Source organism: Schistocerca nitens, chromosome 1 (genome assembly GCF_023898315.1).
Source record: "Schistocerca nitens isolate TAMUIC-IGC-003100 chromosome 1, iqSchNite1.1, whole genome shotgun sequence".
In the NCBI taxonomy this organism is placed as follows: Eukaryota; Metazoa; Arthropoda; class Insecta; order Orthoptera; family Acrididae; genus Schistocerca; species Schistocerca nitens.
Window position 1 is genome coordinate 1,143,555,934 of NC_064614.1, and position 26,301 is coordinate 1,143,582,234.

Genomic DNA, 26,301 nt, shown 5'->3' on the forward strand with positions numbered 1-26,301 from the left:
CTGCATATAAGATGTCAATTCCCTAGTCTGACTGTCTCCGTCCACGGTGTGGGATATCACAGTCTGTTGCTGGTAGTCCATTACATACTCTCGGATGCCGGGCGCAGATCTGAAGGGGACACGATGTGATTGGTGCACAATAAGGCGATCCTACCTTTTGATTAGATTAGGTTAGATTAGATTTACTTTCATTCCAATTGATCTGTAGTGAGGAGGTTCTCCGGGATGTGGAACATGTCAGAAAAAAACAATACATGACAAATATTTACAATACAAACAAATAAGCTAATGTATCATTCCACAGGTCCCAAGTGGAATGATCATCATTTTTCAATGAACACTATATGAAAAAATCATTTTACAAATACTAATGCACTGAATTTAAAATAAAAAAAAGTTTTTTTATTTATTTATAAGGTAATAAACGTGTAATACAACTACTATAATACCTATTTACAAAGAACACATTACTGCACTGAAATGGTGCAGAAGTTATATTGTACTTATATATATACACACAAACAAATCAGTTGGTTCTACTGACAAATTCATCAATGGAGTAGAAGGAGTTGGCCACCAATAAATCCTTTAGGCTTCTCTTAAACTGAATTTCATTGGTTGTTAAGCTTTTTATGGCTGCTGGCAAGTTATTGAAAATGTGTGTTCCTGAATAATGCACACCTTTTTGTACAAGACTAAGTGACTTTAAATTCTTGTGAAGATTATTCTTATTTCTAGTATTGATTCCTTGAATTGAGCTGTTGGTTTGAAAAAGTGATATATTTTTAATGACAAGATGGCGGACCGCAGCCATGACGATGAGTATGCCAGCCCTATCGTTCCCGTGTAGTCCAACATCGGGCCACTGTCGCATCCGCATGCCCCACAAACCTAGATATTGCACGTTTCGAGTAGCTTGCGAAATATAGACGCACAATGAGGACCCTTCCAAATCGGTCAGGTATTGATAACGCTGCCTCACACGTGTACACGACACCTCCGTGTCCTTCACAGTAATAACTCAACATCTGACGCTCTTCACAAACTTCGTATACCGTACAAGACTTACATGCTGGTGGCCGCTATACCTATCACAGAGAGCTGCAATTCTAATCATTTAAACACCCGCCGATTGTATGTAAGTGCACATTTTCATCCGGAATACGAAAGAAGCGAGATCTCGGTTAATATTTAGCCCTGTTATAGAATATTTTGGCTCCACTACACACATAAGTTAGTTACTTTCATGTCCAATCACGCTGAAAATGACGCGTTTCGGAAGAACAAGCCCCCGTCTTTAGAAACACACCATCACAAGAATCAGAACATGTCACTGAATGAATGCTACAGATCAGTTCATGTATTAATAAAATTAATAAATTTCAGGGTCAAATATCTTTGCTTACCGTATATCACTATCGACCAAGGACGCTACAAAACTGGCTATAAGACGGACATGACGCCCGACGAGAGGACTGACAAGGTAAATAAACTAAAACAACTTAATCTGAGAATTTTTAATTTTGTTTAAAAACTAGATTGCTTTTTGACTAGGTATTCTGATTTTTGTGATCTGTGTCTGAAGAATGAAGCTTGTTATTCTCTAACGCTTTAGTTTAAATGTGGTGAGGTTTTAAGGACAGCCGGCAGCTGTGGCCGAGCGGTTGTAGGCGCTCCAGTCTGGAACCGCGTGACCGCTACAGTCGCAGGTTCGAATCCTGCCTCGGGCATGGGTGTGTGTGATGTCCTTAGGTTAGTTAGGTTTATGTAGCTCTAAGTTCTAGGGGAATTATGACCTCAGATGTTAAGTCCCATAGTGCTCAGAGCCATTTGGACCATTTAGGGACGTTAACTTTGTAAATGCGGTTAAAACGAAATATTTTCTTACTTTGTTCATAATTACTTTTATTGGTTTTCAGAATCGTATTGACGTCGCACGCAAGTAATCTATTACGATAGAGTGTTACGACTTCGTTGCGTCATACATAACTAGATTCTGCATTTCGCCTACGTTCTTTCAGATGTCTCATGAGGTCCTGGAATATAATGTAGTTTATTAATGATTAAAAATATAGAAAAGGTTTTTTGTTCAAGTCACACTTGGAAAAAACACGAGCAGTGTGCTACATTATACGTAACTTACAACGTGATTATCGTAATGAATGTCATGTAAAATACGTATAATGTCTGGTTAATGCAAGAGAGTGCCTGATGTGCCTAATCTCCTAATCTTTTCAGGTTAAATAAATAAATAAACAATAGCAAATCTACATAGTAGAATGGGGTAGAAACTTCGCTCAACTGACGACACACTCCTTACCCTTACAGGTCAACCCACTTCAAGCCGACTGTTTTTTGACTCATGTTTTATTAGATATAAAAGTTAAAATTCGAATAACATAGAAATAAGCTCGTTTTTTCTATCCATCCAAAGGTGACACATAATACACTAGCTCCGATCACTACTGAAAACATTCTTCTTCTTCTTCCTCCTCCTCCTTTCTTGGAGTAGGCTACAGTCTGTTCCGTTTGTGTTGCAGACTGACCTATATCTCTCTTTCTTAATAGTTTACCATTCATTACTTGTTCAACCGTTCTGGCAGGATGGACGAAATCATATGATTTAACGTCTCATGGACGACAAGCTCCGACGGAGCAAAAGCTCGAATACGGGAGGGATAGGGAAGGAAATCTGTCGTACGCTTTCAATAGAATCATCCCGGAATTTCCCTTAAACGATTTAGGGAAGCAACGGTAAACGTAAGTGTAGATTATGGGTCGAAACTGTGAACCGCATTCCTCCCAAATACGAGTCCAGTGTCTAACTACGGCACCATCTGGCTCGGTTTTAAGCCTTCTGTCTTCCCCCATTCTGTTCATATGCTGTTTGCATTTTATTCATTCTTCACTCGTTTTTGATCCACATAGAAAATAGATGGGACAGTCATACTGTCAAAGACATGAATAGCCACTTTTTGAAGGAAGAGAGTCGGTGAAGTTCTGGAAGATACCGACAGGGATGTGGAGCTATGCCGACTCCAGTGGCACAACCAGTTGCGCTAGGTTTTTCAGTTGAGGATCCGTGGCGCCAACTGCTCGATTGAGGTGGTCCCAAAGATGTCGATTAAGTATGGGGAGACTGGCGGCAAGTGGAGTACGACAAACTCAATCGCGCACGTACACTGCGAGCTGTATGTATTGTCACGCTGGTAGATGCCTTTGTACCGAAGAAAAACAAACCGCATGTAGGCGTGGACATGGTCTCCAAGTATAGATGCATAATTGTGTTGATTCGTAGTGCCGCCAGAGTGACGAAATCGCCCACAGAATTCCAAAAAGATATTCCCTAGACCACAACGCCCCCTCCTCCGGCCTGGATCTTTCCGATGGTTGTTGCAGGGCCGCACACGGCAATGGCCGTTGGTACGACAGAGCAAAAAACGTGATTCCTCTGAAAAGGCCACCTGTCGCCACTCAGTGGACGTCCAGCCTCGGTGTTGGCGTGCAAACTCAAATTTGCGTCGCTGATAAGCAGCAGTCAGTACGGGAGTGTAAACCAGGTACCCGTTGCGGGATTTCATACGCAGCAACGTTCGCAGAACGGTCGTTGAGGAGAGCGAGATGGTAGCCACTTTCCTTGGTTCATATGGGCAGTCAGATTATCAGTAGCTGCACGTCTATTCGCCCGTCCACATCTCCGCAGCCATCGTTCGCCCCCGTGACCTATGGCCCGTGGTGCATCACTTGCCTCAGAGCCACTTTTGAATGGCGCCATTTTGCCATGCACTGTATATTTTAACCACGGTGGCATTCGAAGATTTTACAAACTTAGCCTCTCTGGAAATGCTTGGCTCTAAAGCCAATGATCATGCCGCCGGCCGCATTACAACGAGTACACTTTTCTTCCACAAATCCCGACACGCTTTATACTCCATTGCTGGCGCTGCCACCTGCCGTCTGTGAGTGGTTACTGCACGTGGGCGGCGAATATAGGCGATGGGCACATAACTGTGACTGGACCGTGTGTATATGTTATGACAGGTGTAGCCATTACTTTGTAAAACTAAATTTTTGTATCTCATTTTGTATTGTCACCTATACCTGGATCAGAACAACAAAGTAATCGATAGTTTAACATGTTAGTTCACTGTTATGCAGAAGTGCAATATGATTCTGGAGTAAGTGGCTGCGCAGCTCCTTGCCAGTTGATACTTTCCCTGCTAACGTGGGGTACTGAGTTCATTTTGCAGTATCGTAATATTCTCATCACTTTTGCAAGCAATATCACAGTTAGCATCACACATTCCGCAGGAGAAACACACCACACTGAGAAACCAAGCATATCAAAACTAGTCACAACAATTGTTACAGACGACAATTGTCGTCGGCAGGTAACTGGTAACTGACTGCTGAGGTAGCGGAGCGGTGTGACAACCATGCACAAGACAGTAGCCGCGCGGGATTAGCCGAGCGGTCTAGGGCGCTGCAATCATGGCCTGTGCGGCTGGTCCCGGCGGAGGTTCGAGTCCTCCCTCGGGCATGAGTGTGTGTGTTTGTCCTTAGGATAATTGGATAATTTAGGTTAAGTAGCGTGTAAGCTTAGGGACTGATGACCTTAGCAGTTAAGTCCCATAAGATTTCACACACATTTGAACATTCTGAACAGGACAGTACGTGGAACCAAACTCGTGCTCTGATCGTTTGTTGCTATGGTAGTTGCCAGTCACTTCGTTATTATGATCTGCCAATAGTCTTCTGTATACATTGTTACAAATTATTTGAATTTTATTTTATTTATTAGTGTCGTCGTTTGCATGTGCATAGCTATTATCTACAGTACAAAACGACTAAAACAGTCATCCAATCCCAGTTACTCGTTGATTGTCTGATGGCTTCCAGAGGCAACTACTATTTCACATAGTTATTAAATTATTTTATTAATTTAATTAATTGAATTTCGCTCATAATCTGCTTGTAATATCATCCGAAGATCGTGATGCGACACCAGAGTCAGCAACGTGCATTAATACCACACAGAGGGATGTGTCGCTGCAATCCGCAACGAGGAATGAGAAGCGCTCCTGAAGAAACATCTTCTCTCTCAGCTTCGCAGCACCATCGCGAGAAGGTCGATATTGAGCGGAGCATTGGCTCTCTTGGCCCCCAGTTTGTGACCTCAGATGAAGCATCATCAAGTAAGGATACCAGTGCTCTTCTGGACTCAAATGGAACTGCAATTTTGCAAATGTTGAACTATGTACTTCAAGAGAAGGCATTAAAAGAATTCGCAAGTGCAAGTAAGGACAACCATCAGCTACAGAATGGAATGACGACAATTTTTTTTTTTTTAAACCATTAATGTGGTATCGATAGCTACGATGCCACTGCTTAGGTTGACACTACGAAAGCATCGCTACAGCACTACGAGCACTACGAGCACTACGATCTCTACGAGCATCGCTACAGATTCTGCTATTTCATCAGGTGCAGCCAGCCAGGACACTTCACTTCAGCATCGCACCTACGTAAAAAGTTATGTAATCGTTTATCACCTTGTTTTTGCACCAGTAAACCATTTTCTTGCAATACTGACTTGTATTATCTTTACCCGTTCCTACCCACGAGCCGCCTCCCAGGCGGGATACAAAAATTAATACAAGACAAAGGCCAATCTTTCGGCGGAATCAAAACGAGACATTAACATTACACTCGAACAAGGCGAGCAAAAGTCTTTATTAACAAGTCGTGGAAAAAAATAACAATAATACTGAAGTAAGATAAGAGGTGTGAGGCCGTAGACAAAAGAGGGAAGAAGGTGCGGGGGTATGATAAGACTTGCAGGCATTTGCTCGGCAGATGGGGCGTGGAGGCAGACTGGGCAGGGGTCAACATACGAGTCCTAGCCACTGTGTGTCCGGCGCCACTACCGGGAAGAAGTGCCCGAAAGGAAGGCACAAGCCAGGGAGGAGGGGACAGTAGAGTTGGGGAAATAACCAGCGTGCTCTGGTATAGTGCATAAGAGGAAGGGACGCGGTTCCAGTCAGCAAGGGGGGGGGGGGGGGGGGGCGGAGTGTCGTCCGCGTGTGGCACCATCCAGCTGAGCGAGGGTAACGTAAAGATCGTGTGAATGGCGAAGAAGGCGCGATAGCGCGATCGGTGCTCGACTTCACTGTGGGCGGCTTGTAAGTACTGCCAGAAGTCAAGGCATGACTTATCACCGTCATTATACATGTAAGTGATCGTCACTCCTTAACCCACACAATCGCTTGATTTTTGGTGGCGGGGAAATAAGTATCCTCAGGATGGATAAAAGTCCATAAGTCAATTGAATCAGGCGGAAAGCGGAGGTAACAGGCAACGAACTGTCGACCCAGTTTCCAGACGTCACTGGTGGCAGCACCAGTCAGTTGGAGGGCATCGTCATCCACGAAGTGGCAAATTGAACAAAGTGGAGTGTCCGACAGTCCTATGGCGTGAAGACGTTGATTTGTAGTGAATTTTCCACATACGATTTTGCCCAGACGTCGGAAGGAAGGAAACGCTGGTGGATATGACGCCAAACCGTGGGCCACCGCGTCGATGGATGTTTGAGTTCGCTGTTGTTGCTGGATATGTAACGAAGCAGTGGTGTGTAGAAATCTTTGGTTCGAGGAAGACGCGTGCTCGGTAAATGAGTGTGAGCATAACTGAAGTCGACGATGAAATCAGAGCCGGCCGGCGTGGCCGTGCGGTTCTAGGCGCTACAGTCTGGAACCGAGCGACCGCTACGGTCGCAGGTTCGAATCCTGCCTCGGGCATGGATGTCTGTGAAGTCCTTAGGTTAGTTAGGTTTAATTAGTTCTAAGTTCTAGGCGACTGATGACCTCAGAAGTTAAGTCGCATAGTGCTCAGAGCCATTTGAACCACTTGATGAAATCAGAAATGTGCGTCATATGGTGCGTGATGTGACCGACTGTTACTGGCGGCGTTATCGTCGCGGGCATAAGAATTTCTAGCAAGTTGCGGGTAATGGAGGGCCACCCCTTCCACTGCTTCTGCATGGTGAATATGTCTTGTTGGGAATTTACGTATTTTTGATGATTATTGTTCGCGGTTTTCGATGTGCATGTGTGATTTGAATGATTATGTTATGTTTTTTATTCATGAAGACATACCGTTTTGATTTACACATTATGTTTGTTTTCGCTAGTATGTATCCTGGCCGTTAATTTGCGCGAGATTCTCCCGCATAACACTGGTCCCCTCTCTCGTGGGATGTGTTCCTTAGCGCAAGCTCCACAGTGCTTGACACTAGGACACAGGCAAATTGGTGTTCAGAGTTTCTATAGTATGCGAGTGTATTAAATGGTTCTGATATGTTTTATTTATTAAGTCAGATGGTTTAAATTAGCACAACCTTTAAAATTTTGATGCGCATGCGTATGTATCCTGGTGCTTTAATGTGCGCGATTGTCTCGCGCAGACCACAAGTGCCCTCTCTCGGTGAAATTGTCTGCCCTAGTGCTCTTCACGCTAGTTCACATGCTAAGTACTGATAGTATGCCGTGTTCGCATTGACCATCTCTTTATAATTATGCTGTACAGATAGAGGCGATATTTTAATTTTAACTACTGACGACGCCTTTGGCACGATTGTTTTATACATCTCCACTGTAGGATGTAGTGACTAAATGTTTTTGTGCTTATAATACTTTGGTATTTTTCATGGTTACTTAAAGCTATAAGTGTTTTTTCCTTTTTATATCTGTTATGTTGCTGAGCTTTTTTGCTAATGAAGGTGTCTTCCTGTTCAGGTGTATTTAAATATACCGAAACCGTCACCAACAATTTCAATAAATCTTTATTCTGCAACTGTTTGGCTGTTATCATTTACCGTGAAGAAGAGTTTGTAATTGTGTGCATCAAGTGATGGTTTACTGTTCAAAGACAGTTGTAAATATTTGGCTCATTCCTGTTACAGTGGACTGTATACAATTAAGTACACCTTTTCATTAATCTTGTAATAAAGTGAACTAATGTTTCATACGTTGCAGTTCAATCAACCGTATCCCAGAGTAACCAAAGCACCCACAGCTATGACCAGGTACCTGTAGTATCGCCAGGTCATAACAGTACTCATTAAAGGTATAATATTATGTTAAAGTTAGAAACTTTGTACATATTTTGAGGCTGCATAACTCACAGTCATCAAATTATCCAAATTTTTTTCATCCAGTACTTGAGAATGAGAGCACTTAGCGACCATCAACAAACTTTACACACAATTTCAAACTTTTCTAATCAGTTTCTCGTTTTAACACAGGCATTACCATGAAAGGAAAGAGGTTGTTCGCTTACTGCATATGCGCTGTTCACGCAGTAGAACTGCATTTTGAGGCATGACATTTCAATTCATTACTACTTTATTACTTACGCCATTCACAACAGATTTCGTAGACAGCATCTACAAATGTCACTAAATATATCTGCAAAATTACATCATTGGACGACATACAGTTCAAGAGACGTGACATCATAAAATGGAGCCCAAATTATCCAAACTATACTCATCCAGTGTCTGATAATGGGAGCACCTACACAAGTGTAGTTTTGCGTCTCCAGTCATAAAAGTTTTGTATGTTTAATTTCAGATATTTAACAGTTTAGCTCATCTGTAAAGTAATAATATGTTTGAAGCTGTTTTATATATGCGAGGCCGTTTTTTTAAAGAATTGAAACATACTAGCAGCTGAAAGACACCTATCACTTGTCCGTATGTACATAGTGTGGTCAGAAAGTGTGAAAAGCTTGTAAGGGTGTTGCAGGGTAGGTTATGCTGAGAAATAATTATTAAGAAAAACATTCGATATGTTGCGCCGTTTCCGTTTTAATTAACAGTGAAGTTAGCCAATCAAGGCCCTTTCGCGCACAAATTCAGGCCAGATACAAAAGTTTCAAAAATGGTCCAAATGCCTCTGAGCACTATGGGACTTAACGCCTTAAGTCATCAGTCCCCTAGAACTTCGAGCTACTTAAACCTAACTAACCTAAAGACATCACATACATCCATGCCCGAGGCAGGATTCGAAACTGCAACCGTAGCGGTCGTGCGGTTCCAGACTGAAGCGCCTAGAACCGCTCGGCCATCCGGCCGGCTACAAAAGTTTCAGTCGATCTCATAGCGTAGGTGATAGTGCACGAGACTACTCCGCCTATGGCTCGGGTTCAGTTCTTACTACGGCCAAATGTCCAATACTTGCATCGCTTTCTTTTTCGGTTTTGGAAACGAAACGAACAACAAGTAGGGCGACACCGTCTCTGGCAGGACTCTTGAATTTGCACAATTAACAGCCTGAATAGCCAACTTCAATGCTAATAACTCGGAAACGGCGGAACGTACTGAAGTTTCTTCTTATCAATTTCTTATAAGCATAACGTACCCTGCAACACCCTCACAAAGTTTTCAAACTATTATGATCACCCTCTATGTGTCCTGGTATTAATCTGTTACCATGGTTTGACTTCACATTTCCGTGGTGTAACAATACCGTCCATGTGCCTATTGTGGCACTCGTTTGTTGATCGTTGTTTGAAATGCATCAGATTTTTTTTAATGATTCACGCGCTCGAACTGGTCGAGGGTTGGCGGTACAAAGACGACGCAGGTGGGCACTATTTACAGGCTGATTCCCTTCCAGCAAGCAGCATATGTCGAGCAAGAGGACAGAGCAGTGTCCTGTGCTGTGGTGCGGCAGACGAGCTGGAGTGGAGTGGAGGGCCAGCAGGCTGCATCCATCAGGCGCGGACAGCGCGCACGTGTAAACAAGCTGCCATTTGCATACCGGCCGAGCGCGCTGCCCGGTAGGCGCCGCGCCTGTCGCATGGCCACCCCGGCAAACAGTTTACGCCCATCCCTCTGCCGCTGCCTCCACCACCGCCTGCATATTACGTCCGCTGTTTTGTCTGCTGCTGTATTACACAACACTGAGCCTGTGTGGGTGTTATCATTTGGCATCCTTTGCCGGATATAAGTCTCCACCAAACTTTTCATGCTCAACGATCGCCAATGATACCCTGCCATGATGTTCCTGCACGTTTTCTGAAGACGTTTTCCTAGCTGCCACTGACGTTGTTACTTCCAGCGCTGAACATTGCTGACGTTAAGTATTATATAATTTGTTTCAAGGAATTAAGGCTATTCTGTAACAATTTTCCTGCACTTAGGAGGATTTATTGTTAACTAGCTGAGCACCTGGCATTGCGTACGTAAGTATATATTGGAATCTTCTATTAATCCATTTCTTCCTTCCCCCTCTCACTACCCATCTGCACTTGCCATTCTCTTTGTCCATCTCCTCCTATCTCTTTATATTTCTCTGCACACCCCAACTTCCCCTCACCCCTCTCTCTGTCCATATCCTCCTCTTTCCTTTCGCTGTTCATCACCTCCTCTCTCTGTCCATCCACTCCTCTTCCCTTTCTCTGTCCATTTCATCTTCCCCCTTTGCTCATCTCCTCCTCCCCCCTCTCTCTCTGTGTCTCTTCATTCCCAATGTTCATCACCTCCTCACTCCTCTCTCTGTCTATCTCCTCCTCTCACTTCTCATGGTCCATTTCCCCTCCTCTTCTCTCTGACGATATCCTCCTCTCCCCTATCCGCTCCCATTTGCTCCTTCCCCCTTTTTGTCTGTCCATATCCTCCTCCCCATTCTCTCTCCACATTATCAGCCCCACACCAATAGGAAGCTGGTGATCCTTAGTCCCATATGATTCCTTTCCAGGTAGTAACTAATAGGTGTACCAAATTTGGTTGAAATCGTGCTGCGGGATTAGGATGAGCTTTCTACCCACGGCATTGCCCGTTTACGCACATTTCAAATGTAATTCACATATATTTAACGTATTTCACTTGTAATTGTACGCATACTTCATCTGTATCTAACGAATTGCGCTCTTCAGTTTCATTTCACACAGTTCAGTTTTTATGATGTCATATCCCCTGAACTGTGTATCGTACAATGATATAATTTTGTAGGTACACCCTGTGGTAAATGTGGATACCATGTGCGAAATGTTATGTGAGTAGAGTAAGTAGTAAAGACGTCATAAATGAGCCGGCCGTAGTGGCCGAGCGGTTCTAGGCGCTGCCTCGGGTTTGGATATGTGTGATATCCTTAGGTTAGTTAGGTTTAAGTAGTTGTATGTTCTAGGGGACTGATGACCTCAGATGTTAAGTCCCATAGTGCTCAGAGCCAGCCAGCAGTCATAAATGAAAACATCATGCATGAAGCGCCAGTTTGTCACGCAGCACAGTATTTATGATGTCATAGCTCCAGAACTATGTGCTGTACCTAGATATATGTTTGTAGATATATTTATCAGCAGGTATGGATACTGCCTGCGAAGTGTGTTGCGAATAGAGCTAGTATCAATGAAGTAATAAATCAAAACGTCGTACATGATGCTAAAGTTTGTCATGTACCTTAGTATTTGACGTCATATCTCTTGAATTGTGTTTTACAGTACTATATTTTTATGAGTACATTCAGCGTCATATGTAGATACAGTCTGCCAAATGTGTTGCGAATAGGGTTAGTAGCAAAGATGTAATAAATTCAAACGCCAGTACGATGTGACAGTTTTTAACGCATTCATTGTTTATGACGTCTTGTTTCCTGAACTACATGTCATACAATGATGTATTTTTGCTGGCACATTCAGTGGTATATGTGAATACTGTCTGCTCAAAATGTCTACGAATACAGTTAGCTGTAAAGAAGCAATAAACTGAAACATTACGCGACAGTTTTACTGCATGAACAACGAAAATGCAGTAAGCGATAAACGTTTTCGCCTTTCATCATTTTGTGGGAGTTGTCAGAAATAAAAAATTTCGTAGAGGTACGAAATAATGCGTAAAGTTTGTTGCAAGTCATTAAGTGCTCTGAGTCTCAATTATTGGATGACTAATATAAGGGTACGCGCGCCTTAGATTACGCTGCTTTTTCACAATCACTCCCACCCTTTTGAGATGTAGGTGGTTCTTACCCCCACGGCGATTGTTTCCAGACAGTAAATGATAAGTATACCAAATTTGCTTTAAATCGATCGAGTGATTTAGGAGGAGATGTGGAACACAAACACACACATACATATATATAAGTATATCCAGTTTTATAACATTTATGGATTTAATTAATTCGCCATTTTTTCGAAAAACATATCAAACAAATAAAAAATAACAATACCAGCTGAGCGGAGGAAAAATAGAAAGAGAATATCTGTTATTCTACATAACAAAACAGCTTCCATTGCGTCGTCATTAGGTCATTTTTTCTTGTTGTTTTTGCTGTAATGTTCAGCCTGAGGACTTGTTTGATACAATTCTCCACGTCGGTCTATCCTGTACATGCCACATTATCTCCGAGTAACTGCTGCAACCCTGATCCATTTTAACTTTTTTACTGTATCCGTCCCTTGTTCTCGCACTACAATTTTTATCCTTCACCCTCCCCTCCATTACCAAACTGACGATTGCTTGATGTCTCAGTATGTGTCCATTTAAGCTATCCCTTCGTTTAGTCAGGTCGTGTCATAGATATCCTTTTTCCCAAATTCGATTCAAGATCTGTATGTTACTAACTCTATTTACCCATCTAATTCTCAACATTCTTCTGTAGTAGCATATTCCAAAAGCTTCTATTCTCTTTTTGGCTGAACTGCTTGCTGTCGACGTTTAGCTTCCGTACACAGCTAAACGTCTGACACATATCTTCAGAAAAGATTTCGTAAACTTAAGGGGAGATAGAATGGAAAAATTTTTCACATTTTCAGATTTTTATTTCATTACAAATTTTCAATTTTCCGAATAAAATTATATATATATATCACTTATAAAATCACATGGGAAGTATTTTATTTTATTTTTTAAATATAATCTACAGCAGTTGAAAATGTTAAAATATTTACGTGCATTACTTCAATATGTAATAAAATCAGTAATTTTTAATGTAGAAGGCTGTGGATTGTTGTGTTATAAAGGTTAAATTACTTGTTTGTATTGGTAGCATTGTCAAAAACAGTATCGTATCGTTTCATAGTATAAACACGCGAACATTGTGCTCAACATGTGGCGTGTGAAGTTACAGACAGTGAAATACAGGCAGACTCGTCAGTATCTAGAGAAACACCCATTAGAGCTTCGAAGATTAAAATAAAACGTTGTGATACACAGTTTTCTCAAAACGAAAGTTATATAAATGGTAGGTTAGGTTATATTATGATAGATTTACACATCATAACAAGGGTGTTAGGTGAATGTGTGTGTTGTAAAATATGTGGAGGGCCACTTGGTTTACATGAAGACAGTGAGGTATCAAATGGACTAGCCAAGAAACTTATCGCGCCAGTTGTAAATACACTCATTCATTTTGGAATTCTGATAAGTGTAAAGATAATTATTTTGAAGTAAATGTTAGGTGGTTTTGTGGATTATGAGCTATTGGCAAAGGACACACTGCAGCGGAAACAATGTGTGCCGCGATGAATATGCAACGCCCACCTCGTACAATCGACAAGTATGCAGGATTTATTGGAGCTGCTGTGGAATCTGTTGCATGTGAGTCGATGAAGGGTGCTGCAAACGAAGCTGTTGAAATAAATGATGGTATGACTGACACACCAGTAGCTTTTGATGGCACTTGGCAGAAGCGCGGCTACAGTTCTAAGAATTCTGTTGCTACGGTGACCAGTGTGGATATTGGAAAGGTAACCGATTTCCAGATTTTAACCAAACATTGTTATAAGTGTAAATCAGGGAATGAAGAAGGGCATGTAACAGAAATTATGAAAGAACAAGGGATGCTATGGAGGCCTCTGCAGCTATTGCAGTTTTTAGTCGATATGTGAACGAAAGGGGAGTGTGTTACACGAAGTTCATGGGGATGGAGACGCAAAAGCATATAACAGTGCAGTAGCCGTTCAGCCTTATGATGAGAAGATTATCACAAAACTAAAATGTGTTGGTCATGTCCCGAAGAGAATGGGTACCACGTTGAGGAAGTTGAAACAAAGTTTGAGAGACAAGAAACTTTCTGATGGTAAAACCCTGAGAGGCAGGCTGACAGACAAAATGATTGACGAACTACAGCAGTATTATGGGTTGGTCATTAGAGATAATACTGAGGATTTGTTGAAAATTAAGCAGGAAGTATGGGCTACTTTCTTCCTCAGACTGTCAACTGATGAAAAGCCATTACACCACATTTTCCCTCCTGGACCTGATTCATGGTGCAATTACCGCATTGCTCAGTACTCAAACAGTTCAGACAGCCATAAACATGACATCCCAGCAGCAGTCATGGATATCATAAAACATATTTACAGAGACCTGGCAAATCCTGAATTACTGAAGAAGTGTCTGCATGGTCAGACTCAAAATCCCAATGAGTCATTCAATACCTTATATGGACTCTATCACCAAAACTGTTCTTGTTGGAATGTACAAATTAAAGTGGGGATAAGTGATGCTCTTATTGCTTGTAATGATGGCAACATTGGTAGGGTGAGGTGCTACAGCATATGGCAACTAATCCTGGAACAAACGGCTTCAGAGAACTTGAACGGATGGACAAGGTTCGCATTGATAAAGCAGAGTATGTAGCACAGTTGGGCACCAAGGAGTCCAAAAAGATGAAAAAAAAACAAAAAAACTTGGAAAAGGATCAAGAGGATGATATACAGTATGGTGCAGGGTGCTTCTGAGTGACTAAAAATAAAAAAAATAAGCATGTATTAAATGAGTTACAGTCTTTTGAAACTTTAAAAGCCATTTCTGAAAATTTAGGTTTTCTGTTGCATTTTTCCCTACATCAGAAACCACTTCGAGTAGGGTATTCAAATTTTCAGGGAGTAATAACATACGGGGGCAGTTCAATAAGTAATGCAACGCATTTTTTTTCTGAAACAGGGGTTGTTTTATTCAGCATTGAAATATACCAGGTTATTCCCCAATCTTTTAGCTACACAACACTATTTTTCAACGTAATCTCCATTCAATGCTACGGCCTTACGCCACCTTGAAATGAGGGCCTGTATGCCTGCACGGTACCATTCCACTGGTCGATGTCGGAGCCAACGTCGTACTGCATCAATAACTTCTTCATCATCCGCGTAGTGCCTCCCACGGATTGCGTCCTTCATTGGGCCAAACATATGGAAATCCGACGGTGCGAGATCGGGGCTGTAGGGTGCATGAGGAAGAACAGTCCACTGAAGTTTTGTGAGCTCCTCTCGGGTGCGAAGACTTGTGTGAGGTCTTGCGTTGTCATGAAGAAGGAGAAGTTCGTTCAGATTTTTGTGCCTACGAACACGCTGAAGTCGTTTCTTCAATTTCTGAAGAGTAGCACAATACACTTCAGAGTTGATCGTTTGACCATGGGGAAGGACATCGAACAGAATAACCCCTTCAGCGTCCCAGAAGACTGTAACCATGACTTTACCGGCTGAGGGTATGGCTTTAAACTTTTTCTTGGTAGGGGAGTGGGTGTGGCGCCACTCCATTGATTGCCGTTTTGTTTCAGGTTCGAAGTGATGAACCCATGTTTCATCGCCTGTAACAATCTTTGACAAGAAATTGTCACCCTCAGCCACATGACGAGCAAGCAATTCCGCACAGATGGTTCTCCTTTGCTCTTTATGGTGTTCGGTTAGACAACGAGGGACCCAGCGGGAACAAACCTTTGAATATCCCAACTGGTGAACAATTGTGACAGCACTACCAACAGAGATGTCAAGTTGAGCACTGAGTTGTTTGATGGTGATCCGTCGATCATCTCGAACGAGTGTGTTCGCACGCTCCGCCATTGCAGGAGTCACAGCTGTGCGCGGCCGGCCCGGACGCGGGAGATCAGTCTTGCTTGACCTTGCGGCGATGATGACACACGCTTTGCCCAACCACTCACCGTGCTTTTGTCCACTGCCAGATCACCGTAGACATTCTGCAAGCGCCTATGAATATCTGAGATGCCCTGGTTTTCCGCCAAAAGAAACTCGATCACTGCCCATTGTTTGCAACGCACATCCGTTACAGACGCCATTTTAACAGCTCCGTACAGCGCTGCCACCTGTCGGAAGTCAATGAAACTATACGAGACGAAGCGGGAATGTTTGAAAATATTCCACAAGAAATTTCAGGTTTTTTCAACCAAAATTGGCCGAGAAAAAAAATGTGTTGCATTACTTATTGAACTGCCCTCGTACATATACAAAGTCTACTGAACTGAAAGAAGAACGTAATGTTATGTGTAACTAAAATTATTTAGGATAACGTACAAAAAAGTACACAAATATTTAACCATGTAATTAAAAAATTGTATTTCCGAAAGCAGTGGCTGAAATGCAATTATTGTAGTTCATTAGACTCAGAACATACGGTTCAACGTCCTGTAAAAGTTTTATGTCAATGGCTACAGTTGTTCCTGAAATACAGGGAAGCCAAGTCACTAAATTTAACATTGTTGGGGTAGGGCGTTCCAACTCCCCTTAAATTTATATTAGATGTTAACCTCTTTTTCAGAAATGCTTTACCGGCTATAGCCAGTCTGCATCTGTTGCGGCCGTCATTTTTTTGTTAGCCAAATAGAAAAACTAATCTAATATATTTAGTGTCTCGTTTCTTAATCTGATTTCTTTACATCGCCTGGTTTCATTCGACTACATCCAACTACCCTTGTTCTGATTTCATCTTACAACCTCTTATCAAGACACTATGGATTGGATTCAACTGCTCTTCCAGGTCCATAGCAGTCTCTGACAGAATTACAATGTCATTGCAAACCTCAAAGTTTCTATATTTTCTCCCTGAACTTTATTTCGTACTTCAAATTGCTTCTTCCCTTCCTTTACTGCTTGTCCAGTGTGTAGAAAGAATAAAATGAGGATAGGCTATAATAGTATCTCATTCCTTTCTCAATCGCCGTTCCCTTTAATGTCCTATTTTCATAACTGCAGTCTTTTCTCTGCAAAAGTTGTGATTAACTTCTCAACCCAGAATTTCAAAAAGTGTGTTCCAGACAATACACGTTTTTATCTACGTCTATAAATGGTACAAACGAAGCTTTTCTTTTCGTTAATCTTTCTTCTAAGATAAGTCGTACTGTCAGTATTGTCTCGGGTGTTCCTAAATTTCTCCGAGACCCACACTAATATTCCCTTATGTCGGGTTCTATCAGTTTTTCTTTCTTCCAAGTGAGCAGTTTCTTTGATATATGAACTAAACTTTTTTTTAACTGTTTGATAGGTACTAATGGCCTCAGGATATTCTGTAATGTTGTATATATTTGCAGGTGAATCGTATCTGCACACAACAAACGACTGTATCGTAGGGAGACTAAAACTTTCGTCTATCTATTTGTTTAGCATATGGCTCACATAATTAAATATATGTAAGCGTAGGTAGTAAAGAATGCTGGAGAACCGGCAATAAATTAAAGAAGTTGAGAGATCCATTATTCATAGCAGTTGGATATACGAAGACTCCAAACAGTTTACTTCTCCAGGTGCGTCTACAAAATCTTTCCAGGTGAATTTTCTTTTTGGGCAGTCGTGCAATGTGTGCACGAATGTTTGTTCCGTTGTTCCGCAGTCGCATTAGTCATCGTCGATAATTTCCCACTTGTGTAGCGTTGTTTTGGTCACGGCATGGCCAGTCCGGATACGGTTGAGGCAACTCCACCAGTGGTCTGGAAGTAACGAAATTAGTTGCAGCTAACACAGAATGTCCTGCACTCATATATAATAAACCAATCTCGTGCAGCCCGCATCTCGTGGTCGTGCGGTAGCGTTCTCGCTTCCCACGCTCGGGTTCCCGGGTTCGATTCCCGGCGGGGTCAGGGATTTTCTCTGCCTCGTGATGGCTGGGTGTTGTGTGATGTCCTTAGGTTAGTTAGGTTTAAGTAGTTCTAAGTTCTAGGGGACTGATGACCATAGATGTTTAGTCCCATAGTGCTCAGAGCCATTTGAGCCAATCTCGTGCAATAAAATCAACCACTGACGATCGACAAGTGCTTCAGTAAACAGATCAGTCACAACAAACAAACAGCGTGCACATGTTGTGACTGCTAAGAACCTGTCTGTAGTACGAAGTATGAGCCTCAGACGCCAATAGGAAGGCACATTTTACACCAAAAATCAGTTAAGCAAGTATTGACTTTACAGCATCGATGAAGCTGGAACAATAGCGACCTGCAACTAGAAACTATAAATCCAATGCACGTCCCAGTTTAGTGTCGATTTTCTCTGAACAACGTTAATGATCTTGGGGGTGACCAAGCACGAGTTACCGTCTGCTCAATATCACCAAAGGTGCCCAATATAAATTCACTTTTCTTACTTGAGTCGCCATCTGCTTAGGGGAAGATACGGAGCCCTGTGATAACTGGTGGGTCTATGACAACTTTGCATTATCGGCACGGCATTTTGGATGGTCATATTAGGCTATCCACTTAGAGGAAAGACTTTCCAAGCCAGCAATTTCCATTTTTCGTCCAGATATACAGTATTCAGGTGCTCTCTGACACATTCCTTCGGTGGGATGTGGAACGTGAGAACACAAAGGCTACCAGGTAGTAACCTAGGGGCATGTTCATAAATCCACATCTATGTTCTACACGCGGCCTTGAGTTGTATGCGGGAACGGACTTGGCATATCGCTAGCGTTTCCCTATTTTCCAGTGCTAGCCAAATATAAGCCCTTTTTTACGCTCAGACATAATTTCCCCTGAGGTTTACGTGGTAAAAAGTGGTACTGGGTTTTCTAGGAACTACCTTTCTCGGAATTTAGACACTATACTTCCCCTGTTGCACGGTGTTCAAAAAATGGTTCAAATGGCTCTGAGCACTATGGGACTCAACTGCTGAGGTCATCAGTCCCCTAGAACTTAGAACTACTTAAACCTAACTAACCTAAGGACATCACACACATCCATGCCCGAGGCAGGATTCGAACCTGCGACCGTAGCGGTCGCGCGGTTCCGGACTGTAGCGCCTAGAACCGCTCGGCCACTCCGGCCGGCTTGCACGGTGTTCCCATTGTAGATTCTGCAACTCAAGTTCATATCCTTTATGGTCTCTCGGTTGCTAAACGAATCCGTGACGTAACGCGCTGTTCTTCTTTGAATCACTTTTGTTTATCCTACCGCTTAAGAAAGCCAGACCGACGAGGAATACTCGAGACTCAGCTGAAATTACTCTTTCCCTACTGATAGTTCCATATGGTCATTCCACATTAAATCACTTCGATCTCGTACTCCTTGATGTTTGTCTCGACCGATTGGTTATGAATGGAGCAATAGAAGAACGATTAACATTTCGACCTATTTTTATGAATAATACTTTTGTTTATGATTCGTGGGTTTTGCTGGCTTCCAATGATAGATTACCAGTCTCGTAATCGTATAATAATGGTTCCGTCTCTTATTCAGCATTCCAGTGCACCATACTGTTCCCCACTCTTTTGTTTTGTCTAAAAAACTCTATTTTTCAACGTAATGTCCTTTCAGTCCGACGGCCTTACGCCACCTTACTGGGACGGCCTGTATGCCGGCATGGAACCACTCTACTGGTCGACGTCTGAGCTAACGTCTTGCCGCATCGGTAACGTCCCCATCATCCATGTATCAAAAATGGCTCTGAGCACTATGGGACTTAGAACTACTTAAACCTAACTAACCTAAGGACATCACACACATCCATGCCCGAGGCAGGATTCGAACCTGTGACCGTAGCAGTCGCGCGGTTCCAGACTGTAGCGCCTAAAACAGCTCAGCCACTCCGGCCGGCCATCGATGTATCTCTCCCGCGGTTGCATCCTTTATTGTGCTAAACAGATGGAGGTCGGAAGGTGCGAGTCCCGAGCTGTAGGGTGGATGAGGAAGAACAGTCCAATGAACTTTTGGAGCGATCGTGTGATGACTTCCTCAATGCTCACGGCTATATTGTCATACCGATTTTGAACTGTACAGCCTGAGCCGTGCTCTCTCCCAACTACGCGCTTTCGTGAACTTTGCTGTCTATCTGTGTTCGGTTTCCCGCCCTTGCAGCAGTTACGTCGTGGTTCTTCTTCCTTCTACATGGGGCAGCAGTGATGAGTAGCGATATTTGCGCCGTGTACCATCTTTGGTTTGGTGCATATAGTTTCCGGCAAGGGGGTCTGTAGTGAGTCGGTCGGTTGTTGCGGACGAGGGAAGTTCTCCACGCGGTGCAGTTTGATGGGGCCGCTGGCAGTCCCTGCGCAGTGTCGGAGCATATGTGCTGTCCGATAGCTACGAGCTTAGTGGTTCGCCGACTCAAGACATCAAAGTTGAGTAGTGGTTTCAACTACCCAAGCCACGTTTATTCATGTTGTAGTGGTTCGTGTCGGTGGTTTGCTGTTGGGGAGGTTTTCCAGTGAGCAACACCGAGTGGTTCTACTGCTGAGATTTAGCCGCCACGTGGTGCAATTAACTATTTTGATCGACTACGATTTGAGTCCACCAGCGGAATTTTCTGTCTTGAGGCCGTTAGTGTTCTGGTTACCTGCCCTGGGCACTCGCGTAAATTCAGGCAGTGTTCTTTTGAGTGTGTTAACTATTACCGTGTTTCAAATTCAAGTGTACCAGCGGAATTTTCTGCCTAGTGGCCGTTAGTGTTCCGGTTACCCGCCCTGGCCACTAACGTGATTACAGGAGCATCCTTTCCTCACCTCTTGTCGCTGTCCAACATGGTGTGTAATTTTGATAACTAATACGTACTCCGTTGTGGGTTATCACGTTTGTAACATTGCCAGTTGGGGTTCTCATGTACTGATTGACGGGAAGCAAGCTGTGTCGGTCGGTCCGTGGCTGCCCCTGGTTGAGTTCCGACGGATCAAGTATAGTTTGGCTCACCACCTGTCTCACCTAACTGAACGAGGGTAGACCGACCTTCCTTGAGGCCTTCTGAGTGCCACCGGTGTTTAATTATCTGTTGTCAGCTATTTTAAATTTTAGCCTTGTGGTTATTGTTTTTTCTTAAAATTTTGCAAAATTAAATTTTTAAATTTATCTTCCAAGCTTAAACACTGCGGCCTTCTGCCTTTAAAAATTATGGTAATATATTTTGAAATTTTGACGTTTGATTGTGGCCCTCGGCCATTGGTATTACACCTTGCATATGTTGTTTCTTAAATTATTTTATTGCTATCTTAATTGGATTTTTATCTTGTTAAGATTTCTTGTTGGAGGCCTTCAGACTTGAAAGAGTTGCTAAATTACAATAAATCACAATTGGAAGCAGAAACTGACTTCAACCCTTGGCCCTTTCCACAATCCTATTACCTGTTCTGCCCAGCGGGGTTAGCGGGCGTCTACAGCCTTCGACGAAAACTTTTTTATCGCCGAACAGCTGCACGGAGCTTCCGGCGTTACCCACAAGATAGTTTACACGTAATGTAGTATAGAATTATTACACTCTGTTTGGGTGTGGCCGAAGCTCTTTTATATGCAACGATTTCTCGCCGTGTATGACATTCTGAGTGCTGCGCAGCCATTGGTCAGTGATTCTCTGTTACGCAATGTTTGGTCCACGGATCGTCTTACACATTTGCAGGTGGCCTCTCTGGGAGACAAGCTGGAGATCATTACTCGAGTTTCATTCAGTTCACCTACCCAGAAAACAATGGAATATTCCAGTAGAATAACACAGTGGCTCGGAATAAATAGATGCGAATTCACTCAATATGACATGTAACAATAATCGCAAACGAGCTGCAGAAGTGTGGAATCCATAGTTTTTAGGGATGGCGTGGTGATGGGCGCTACTCCCGAAGACATATTTGAAGCCATAGATATAGTAGCAGCATGGAGTGTCACGTAAATTGTAATACTGGTGCGATGGGAGCATTCTCAATCAAACTTGATACACGTATGTCTTACTAACTGGAAAAAATGAAACTGTGGGACAAGGTCAACCTTAGCTCTTCTAGGGATGTGTGTGGCTGTGAGAATAGGGACAAGGATAGAGGATGGGAAGAGTTGACGTGAGCATGAGTCTGGAACACATTGAGAAATTTCGAGTGAATTTGGTAAGTGTCTGACTTTGGAAAGAAAATACTGTCAAGGTAAGACACCTCTAGTAGTCTTAGCTGTAGTGTGACGTTCCAAAGCACGTGACGTATGGAAGGAGTCGAAATCGAATGGTATTAATATCGAATCCACAAGTTACTTCAGTTATACCATAGTCAGCTCCAGCCGCTCATTGTTTATTAGATCATATAGAGGTACCAGATTGTGTAAATATTGGTTACAATTTTTAATCCGCTTTTCCAAATAGTCCCAGACATTTTTTGTGGGAGTTGGTTTCTGTTTCGGGTTTTCGACCAACGTCTGTTTCATGATTTTTCTGACGTTTCGCCAGGACGAATGGCTGGCATTGTCGAAGCTTCACAGTCCATTGCTAGTGGTGGCCAGGAGTCGAATCCGCTGCCGCAATTTATGTGTACCTAGCGCGCCAACGTCCAAGGGCTTTTCCGTGGTCATTTCCGGTGCGGTTTTCCTATTGCTACCTGCAACGGTCGTTCACTTCAGCACCGGAATCGAGGACTTTGAAAAAAAATGGTTCAAATGGTTCTGAGCACTATGGGACTTAACATCTGAGGTCATCAATCCCCTAGAACTTAGAACTACTTAAACCTAACTAACCTAAGGACATCACACACATCTATGCCCAAGGCAGGATTCAAACCTGCGACCATAGCGGTCGCGCGGTTCCAGACTGAAGCGCCTAGAACCGCTCGGCCACACCGGCCGGCCGAGAGGACTTTCAGGATTTATTCTTTCTTGTTAAAGTTATTCTCATGTTTGTGTAATTCTATAGCTTCTCTGAACAAACGAGTTGGATAGTTCTTCTCTACAGCCAGAACTTTCGTGTGGGCAAATTTTACAATGTGCTCAGCCTCACACAGCGCGTGGTCTGCCACGACCGATTTCTCCACCTGCATCAGTGACGGATGCTGCAAGTTTGCTATGGAACGATATTAGAATACCATTGTGAAAGAATTTAAAGATTTAGCTGACAATGAAAGAAAAAAATTACAAGGACCCACAAACGGGATTCCTTGCTCAGTACATCAAGAGGCACTTTGTGCTAAGTCTGCTGACTTGTAGCAAGTGAATAAGTTGGTGATACGAATAGTAAAATTTCTGAAGTCGCACGTATCATTCCAATTTGAGTTGCAGTGGTTTTTGATGGAACTGAACGATGGGTATGGAGACTTGATACAGTGCTGCAAAGTATTGGAACGATTTTTCGATTTAAAACCAGATATTGTTGAATTTATGAAGGTAAAAGCAATGCTGGAACGAAAATAAGGTTATCGGAATGGAGTGCAGTCCTCGCATTTGAAGAGAACTATACTGCACATTGCCCACAGGTAGGTACTGCAAGGTGAGAAACAACTTCTGTCTCATTTGATGGATATCCATTTAAAAAGACAATCTCGTTATAGAAGGGCCACATTCTGCCGAAAATAATCTACTTTCCTAAGCTCACTGTCGTTAAAGAAAACACGAGGTTTGAAGAATTAATTGTCACTTTGAAAGAATTACAAGGACGGTTTCCTTAACGCTCTGACGACACTATCAATCTTATCTCCGTTTTCGAAATCATTCGCCGTTTTAGATGAAAGCAGCCTGTGCATGTGCAGATGTAACTGCTTTACGTGCAATGTAATTTCCTTCCTAATGACTGTCCAGCAGGTTGACCTCTGGTAGAGTTTCCACACCCTCATAAAGAGCTTGCAAAAGTGTTACATTGTCGATGTATTTGTGTGAAAGACCTTTTCTCAACTGTAAGAATTCCCACTCGCCCCTTTCCTAGGGTGGTGCAGCTCTGAGGGCGTGGCGCGGCGTTGGCGGAAATGAACGTAGACCCTGAGCGCCATGGCAATCGTGCCAAGGCACGGCCTGTAAACAGAAATCTTGGCCGCCCCTGCGTTAGACTGTCTGCGGTTTCAATGCATACCAGCAAATCATTCTTGGTGTGGTCATCTTACTACACCGATTTCCTGCAACCGACCGACACATACACACCGACTAGCTGCCACGGTGGAGGGTCACGTGACCTCCTGGTACCAGTACGACGCCATCTGCTGCGCCCCAGAGCTACCAGTGTCCCATTTTAAGGTGAGCTTTTGTCGCCCGCTCACGTCGCTGCGCCCATTGGGAGCTCAGTTATCGGCAGCGACGGTCCTGTCGAGGCGACGACAGCTGACGCAGCTTTTGGCCATGTCGAAGATAACGCCAAATGTCTAAGACTCCGTGAATGAAAACCAAACGTGTCAGACCATTGCAAACATGTGTTGACGGTGCGTAGCGACATTATTGTCAGCACAGGTAAACGGTCTTGCGTTTCCACCCCACATGAGAAAAGTAGTGGAAGTGGTCTTATCGGGACCTAAGTTGGACTCAGAGGCGGCAGTGTATTTAAGAATGTATCACTTACGAATAACAACAGCAATGCGTAAAATTGTGACTTTATATATCTACACAGCAAAATCAGTTTGTTGAAAATTACCATGAGATACAATTGATAATCAAGAAGAATAATTCTGAAACTGGTTGGCTACATTTGATAAACAGTAGTTTTCCCTTCTAATCTGTTGTTAACGGACTGTACATTAACCGTGGTTCTCTAAAAAGATATTCACTAATCGTTAAACCCCATGAAGAAACAAAACTCTCGCACTGTCGAGTGGAACCTTTGGAACTAATTGTTTATTTTCCATCATGACAATAGAACCACAAACATGGGAATGTGTTTCATCTTCAGTAATAATTTCCTTAAAATGGACATATCAGTTCTAGATTTATCATTAACATTTACATCGAATCTCATTAAAACACTTGACAACAAAGACTGGACCTTGTTTTTACTTATTCTTCTCACACTTTCAGGGCTGGTGCAAGTTCAGTAGCTCCTACTGAATTAACTGTCAAAGAATGTACCCTTGTGCAGGGGCATCAAAATCTTCAGTTTGCCTAAGATACTCAGACTCATACTATGTATCATTCCAAGACATGTCCGCATAGAGAGATACATAAAATGGTAACTCACATTACAAGTCAGAAAATGAGTAATTTAATGTAAAAGCAGGACAAGAGATTATGAATTATATCCAATGGGAAAATGTGGATCTGATAACAGTAATAACAGAGAGCATAAGTTAGTAGTATTTGCCGAGGGCAACATGTTCCTCCTTAAAACATTCTTTAAGAAGGAAACCAACAGATAATAGATTTGATAATGATTAAATGTAATTACAATCGAAACATTATACAGAATGAATATTAACAAAACCGACAAACTGCAGGGACTAATTTATTACTGGACACTGAGGGAAAAAGGTCCCATGAAGTGTCTGGAAATGCATCGTTGCCATCGTTGCCATCGTTGATGGCGCTGATGAATCTGACAGTTTCTCCTACAACGTGCCATGTGATCCTTGTGCGATGCAGTCTACTATAAGCAGCAGAATGGTCCGGTATTCATGCCGGGAACAAATCGAAATGTGTCTGTGTACGGTTAATCAGATGTGAAAGGTCGAGAGGCAGCACAGCCATACCAAGTACCCTCACAGACACCAGCCACACCACACAACACTTCAGACCCTTTTTGGGCGTTTGTGTGATCATGGATCATTTCACACAGACGAACGTGCAGGGAGGCGGAGGACTGTGCGTACACCAGATGTGGAGAACTTGGCTCTACTGGATATTGAGACGAACCCTAATTCAACATCCAGGCAAGTGACCCGTCAACACGGTGTAAGCCAAAGTACGACTGTGTGTATCGTGCATTACAAGCTCTACTATCCCTATTACCTGCACTCCCACGGAGGCCACTTTGAACATTTTATGTGAACTCAGTATTAAGAAAACCGTCTTAATCGCGTTTTTTCTTTATTTAGTGCCGACCGGTTTCAGCCCATCTCAGGGGCCATCTTCAGGGTGAACATATGTTCGACTGCTGGTAGCGTCACTTCTACCAAGGTGTGGCAGTGACGCCACCAGCAGTCGAACATATGTTCACCCTGAAGATGGCCCCTGAGATGGGCTGAAACCGGTCGGCACTAAATAAATAAAAAACGCGATTAAGACTGTTTTCTTAATACTGATTTACTTTATAGCAATCCCTGTTTCTCCACAACCACGTTGTCCATGGATCATTTTATGTGAAATGAATGCGATGCAGCTCTGTACTGTGTTTCGGGACAATTTGTTGTCATTGCACGCACACCGTCCATTTCCG

At 42.9% G+C, this 26,301-nt stretch overlaps 1 protein-coding gene across 1 annotated transcript in view; it reads left to right on the forward strand.

Moving 5' to 3' along the window:
• The first annotated feature begins 1,456 nt into the window (after positions 1 to 1,456).
• LOC126232638 (ionotropic receptor 75a-like) overlaps positions 1,457 to 26,301 on the forward strand; it is a 133,760-nt gene continuing 108,915 nt past the window's right edge. The window contains exons 1-2 of the mRNA XM_049942810.1: positions 1,457 to 1,483; positions 9,678 to 9,840. Of these exons, the coding sequence (XP_049798767.1) occupies positions 1,457 to 1,483; positions 9,678 to 9,840 (190 nt within the window). The remainder of the gene's footprint in view (positions 1,484 to 9,677; positions 9,841 to 26,301) is intronic.